General features: G+C 47.9%; 1 protein-coding gene across 2 annotated transcripts in view; it reads left to right on the top strand.

Moving 5' to 3' along the window:
- coro7 (coronin 7) overlaps positions 1–6000 on the top strand; it is a 166057-nt gene that overhangs the window by 150974 nt on the left and 9083 nt on the right. For both annotated transcript variants that reach the window (XM_083649659.1, XM_083649658.1), the window contains exons 10-16: positions 3004–3058; positions 3697–3754; positions 3951–4096; positions 4367–4468; positions 5120–5224; positions 5389–5542; positions 5744–5919. In XM_083649659.1, coding sequence (XP_083505785.1) covers positions 3004–3058; positions 3697–3754; positions 3951–4096; positions 4367–4468; positions 5120–5224; positions 5389–5542; positions 5744–5919 — 796 coding nt within the window. The remainder of the gene's footprint in view (positions 1–3003; positions 3059–3696; positions 3755–3950; positions 4097–4366; positions 4469–5119; positions 5225–5388; positions 5543–5743; positions 5920–6000) is intronic.

The raw sequence follows: 6000 nt of genomic DNA, 5'->3' as shown, positions 1-6000 counted from the left end.
CACCATTATCTGTTGCAAGTCAATCAGCTATAGTTACAATTTGCACTTAATTGTGGTTTCTGGTGTGGAGTTATCCGGTAACCTCCCTGTGTGTTATATGGACAAACTTCAACTGTGTTTTCAACTGGCATGAGGGGGAGTAGATGATGACAGAATTTTCATTTTTGGGTGAACTATTCCTTTAACTCTTGTTATTGTAAATTTCTATGTGCAAAATGACCTCTCAAACAGTCTGACACTGTACTCACAAAAATGATATAGTCAAGATCCACAGCAGCATCATTTGTGGATGGTTTCTAAACGATGTTTTCAAGATAAAAGGATGTGAGCTATTGTAATTAGAGTTATGGAAGTATTAATGGAGGTTTGTTTGGCAGAAAATGTGAAATGTGAAAATGTGCGCAGCTTACACATCGGGAGCGTTTTCTTCGTGCGATTAATTTGCACGTCAATAATATTTTCATACCAACGGCGAGGTTTCGCTGAGCGTTATTGCGGTGTTTATTTTTTCAAACCACGGACGATTTTTCAGAAATTCGCTTCTGACGTGTACACATCTGTGGCTGTGATTGACAGGTGGGTCAAAACTCGCATCGCAATTTCGTGCCGTATATTCGCATCGCTCTTGATGTGTAAGGACCTTTAGAGATTCATACAAATTCATACAAATATATTTCTCACATGCACACATACGCTCTGCTCTCTGTCACACACACACACCACTGTATAAACCGTTGCGTGTCGCTGCCATGCACAGTCGCTTAAGATGCCCGCACCAAAGTCTGTCATTACCCTGTCATATATAGAGCATGACATCAGCGCTCTGTCATTCTGGGTTGATGTGGATGTGCAGCCGTGTGGTCTCTCTCAGGAATAGCACCATGACACAAGGTGGTCATCATAAAGCCTTGCGTCTCTTACAGGCCTCTCCACTTCTATCAGCCTATCTGGAGCCGCGTCTCTTACAGGCCTCTCCACTTCTATCGGCCTATCTGGAGCCGCGTCTCTTACAGGCCTCTCCACTTCTATCAGCCTATCTGGAGGCGCGTCTCTTACAGGCCTCTCCACTTCTATCAGCCTATCTGGAGGCGTGTCTCTTACAGGCCTCTCCACTTCTATCGGCCTATCTGGAGCCGCGTCTCTTACAGGCCTCTCCACTTCTATCAGCCTATCTGGAGCCGCGTCTCTTACAGGCCTCTCCACTTCTATCGGCCTATCTGGAGCCGCGTCTCTTACAGGCCTCTCCACTTCTATCGGCCTATCTGGAGCCGCGTCTCTTACAGGCCTCTCCACTTCTATCGGCCTATCTGGAGCCGTGTCTCTTACAGGCCTCTCCACTTCTATCGGCCTATCTGGAGCCGTGTCTCTTACAGGCCTCTCCACTTCTATCAGCCTATCTGGAGCTGCGTCTCACGGCTCATTGGGCCTGCGATGTGAAGTGGCTCAGATCACCCGCCACCCTCTTTCCTCTCTCTCTGTCTCTCTCTCTCTCTCTCTGTCTGTCCCTCTCTCTCTCTCTCTCTGTCTGTCCCTCTCTCTCTCTCTCTCTCTCTCTCTGTCTGTCCCTCTCTCTCTCTCTCTCTCTCTCTCTCTGTCCTCTCTCTCTCTCTCTCTCTCTCTCTCTCTCTCTCTCTCTGTCTGTCCCTCTCTCTCTCTCTCTCTCTCTGTCTGTCCCTCTCTCTCTCTCTCTCTCTCTCTGTCTCTGTCTCTGTCTCTCTCTTTGCGATGGCCCTGCAGAATAATAGAGCATGCCCACTAGAGCTGCAACGATTAATCGATTAGTCGATCGACAGAAAATTAATTGACAACTATTTTGATCATTGTTTTGAGTACAATTTTAAGAGAAAAGGTCTAAATTCTCCGATTCCAGCTCCTTAAATGTTAATATTTTCTGGTTTCTTTACTCCTGTATGACGGTAAACTGATATTATCTTTCAGTTGTGGACAAAACAAGACATTTTAGGGGGCGTCATCTTGGGCTTTGGGAAACACTGATCGTCATTTGCTACCATTTTCTGACATTTTATATATAGACCATACAACTAATCGATTAATCGAGAAAATAATCGACAGATTAATCGATTATGAAAATAATCGTTAGTTGCAGCCCTAATAATGCCCACCACTGCTCCCATCACTGCCCTCTTTAGTCGGGTGATGGGAGGAGAGGAAGATAGAGTGAGGACAGAGGGAGAGAATATGAGTGAGTGAGTGAGTGAGTGAGTGAGTGAGTGAGTGAGTGAGTGAGTGAGGGGAGATTTGCCAGCCATGGCCCGTGTTTGTGCTTGCGTGCCTCTGGTCTAAGCCATGATTTCCTGTTTGGTTTGGTCACTGCAGCCAATTCTACTTACTACTTTCTCCATTCAGTGAAAATCTCCTTCAGCACCTTCATCCCTCAATCTGCTGACGTCAGCTCAGATCATGGGAGGAGGCAGGTGACTGCTGCACTGCAACCCGTGTCGGGTGGTCGCCTGTGTCGCCCCGGGCGAGAAGCTTAGGGGCCTGCTGGCTTTCCAGGGTGAAGTCCAGGCGATGTTTAGCCTACAAAAGACTCTGTTTGAAAACAGCCCATTGTTTGTGGGGCCTGAATGCTGTTTGTTTCCTTGGCGAGCTAACAGCAGAGGAGAAGGAGTCTGCCTGCTCACCACGTGTGAGTGGATGTGATTGTGCAACTAAACAGCTTCAGCTTGGTTGAATTAAGTTGTTATTTATAATGACTTGTTCCTATTCCCCTAATCCCCCCGATCAAGACATGTGGAAATGTTGCCGCACGGCTTCTCATTGCTGACCTGGCTAAAAGTGCTGCTGTTTTTTTTTTTGCCCTAGTAGCGGGTGTATTGCACCACCTAGTGGTGTTTTTGTAGATCTTCAGCCCATAGCCCCTGTGACAAGTTTGAATGACTGTAATATCAAAGTGCAATTTCTGCGCTTAATTTGAATGCATCTCTCTATCTCTCTCTCTCCTTTCCTCCCACCCTCTTCTCTCCTCTCTCGCCCTCTCAGGACCCTGATGCCTCTGTTTGACGCCGACACTGGTCTGCTCATCCTGTCTGCCGGGGTAAGATCAGACATGGATTGATATCTTTCTATTCTACACTTCTGTCAGTTGGTCTGATTTGACGTCAACTGCCCATGAAAATATTTCCGCCCTAAAGTTGCATAAAAGAGCAGGAAGAGGAAGAGCAGTGCCTTATAAAGACAAACAGCAGTGACAGTGTTTACGTGCTGTTAGATTTAATATCAACACGTCCGGGTACTGCAGCGACTGGGAAGCTGGATTGGGGGTATGTGTCCAGGTCGATGCACTAGTCACTAGTGCCTCCTCTGGTCGGTCAGGGCACCTGTTCGGGGGGAGCGTGATCCTCCCACGAGCTACATCCTGCTCGTGAAAAACCCCTCACACACATGTATCGTAGGGAGTCTACAACTCGCAGAGGGGGTGCAGCAACGACCAGGACCGCAGGGGGAATTGGCCAAGTACAATTGTGGGGTAAATGGGGGGAAATCCGGGGGGGGGGGGGGGGGGGGGGTTAGGGGAAGTTAATCAAAACTAATTAATATCAACAGAAACACAAATGCTATTAAACAATATATCCACTTTACCAGAAATAATTTTGGTGTGACAGGAGATTGAAATCATCTTTGTCTGATTCACTACTGATGTTATTACTACTCTGTTCTCTCCACCCTCCACAGGGAGATGCTATGGTCGATTGCTTTGAAGTCACTGCTTCTGATCCATTCCTCTCTCAAGGTAGGACTTTGTCATGTGTGGCTGAACAGATGCCATCACATACAGTACAGATGTTATCACATACAGTACAGATGTCATCACATACAGTACAGATGTTATCACATACAGATGTTATCACATACAGATGTTATCACATACAGTACACAGGTTTCCTCCACTCTCCTCATTCTCTCTCTCTGACCCGTCCGTTGTGCAGTGAGCCACTGTCTGACGGATGCCTCCACACGAGGGGTTGCCACGGTGCCAAAGCTGGCACTGGACGTCATGTCCTGTGAGGTGGTGCGTGTGCTTCAGCTGACGGACAGCTGCATCGTACCAATCAGCTACCATGTCCCTCGCAAGGTGTGCACAAAATATTGCACTGTAGAAAACATATTAATAATACATTACATATTCAATTCAGTTCAATTCATATTACCAATCAATTCTCTGTAAGGGAAATTTGGATTGCAGACAGGGTTTAAAGTAACCACACACTGTGTGTGTGTGTGTGTGTGTGTGTGTGTGTGTGTGTGTGTGTGTGTGTGTGTGTGTGTGTGTGTGTGTGTGTGTGTGTGTGTGTGTGTGTGTGTGTGTGTGTGTGTGTGTGTGTGTGATGTCATCCTCCAACAGTCAGGAATAAGACAGGAGTTCCACGCAGACCTTTACCCGGACACAGTGGGTGCTACTCCAGCCATGTCTGCTGACGAGTGGTGGCAAGGAGGGAACGAGCAGGTATGGATCTCCTGTCACGCTTCAGCATCACAGCAGGTCAACAACAAGGTTCTCCTCCCCTCTAGGGCTGGATTCCAATCGTCAAAAAGTGGGTCCTAACGCCTGTTTCTTAACCACTCTTTTTCTTGACCACGATGGAAAAGGTCACGAGGTCAAAGAAAGACACAGTGCTAAGACAATCTGCTACATACGTAGGTAACACTAGGCTACGCCGGGCTCAAAGCGCCACTTAGTGACTGAAATCACTAGCTGATCCAACATGTACAAGTCACGCTGATATCAACGATCAAATCCATTTCCTACTCAGTCGCTCGGTTGCTGAGAAATTAGCATTTTTCTACGTTATCAAGCTACTCGGCTGAATCACGCCGAACGGCGCGTCACTTTGCTGCCGCAAGGCATTGTGGGACGGCATTACCGGCTTTCCTTTCTATACGAGCTACTGTAAGTCAGGTAGCATTGAATCACCTTTCCTTAGCATTTAGAGAATTCATACAGCTCTTATCATGGCTGCCACTGATGTACTTCTGAGTCACTTCACTCAGTTAGGATCCTCCCTAACCGAAAAAAAGAATTTGAACACAACACATGCTAAGTCTTTATATTGAATCAATGCCTCCAGTATTTCATACTGTATCTGCTTTTTCTCAGGTGGAGAAGGTCAGCCTCAACCCAGACAAACAGCCCAAACCCAAGGCTCCACCAGCCAATCAGACGCCTGCGAAGAAGGAACTGCCCAGTGGGGGGAGCAAGGAGGTGACTAACACATCTGTAATTAATATCCCATCGGTTCAATTGACTTACTCTAGAAGTTACGGTGCTATGGATTCTTTTTGGGGAACCCAACCTAATCCTGGAGGAATAGAAAGTGGACAGACTTTGTACTGCAACAAGTTAACAGGCACCATACTGTCCTATAGGAGCCGGCCCGTGGCTGCTCCACCTCCAGCAGTCCACTGAGCACGGCCAGCAGCAGCGCCGCTCCATCCCGCTCGCCCTCCTCCACCTCAGGCCTGTCCTCTGGCTTCCTCCCCAGCCCCAGCCAGACCACCAAGGCTATCCACAACCTGCTGGGTATGGACACACACATGCATGCATACATACATACAGTACAGTACATACATACAGTACATACATACATACTGTACATACATACGATTGCCATTTCTGGATTTATATTTGCTCCTTCACTGATTCAGTTCAACTCCAAATGTGATGATGGTGACTATATAAAGTCTCTTTATTTTCATCTCGACCTCTCCGTCTGGCCTCTAGGGCCCAGCTCAAAGTTCCGTCACATCCAGGGGGCGGTGCTGCACAGGGACACCCACATCACCAACCTGCGCGGCCTGAACCTCACCACGCCTGGCGAGTGCGACGGCTTCTGCGCCAACAGCCAGCGTGTGGCGGTGCCGCTCGCCATCGCCGGCGGCCAGATTGGCGTCTTTGAGGTAACGCATTAGGTGGAATGAGACCCTAACCTGACAGTACGTTGAAGGAACAGAGCAGGCAGGAAGCATTGTATCGGTCAA

This window comes from Poromitra crassiceps (assembly GCF_964638095.1).
Source record: "Poromitra crassiceps genome assembly, chromosome: 13".
Taxonomy (NCBI): domain Eukaryota; kingdom Metazoa; phylum Chordata; class Actinopteri; order Beryciformes; family Melamphaidae; genus Poromitra; species Poromitra crassiceps.
The sequence above is the reverse complement of the archived record's forward strand: the minus strand, read 5'-3'. Positions and strand labels throughout refer to the sequence as shown.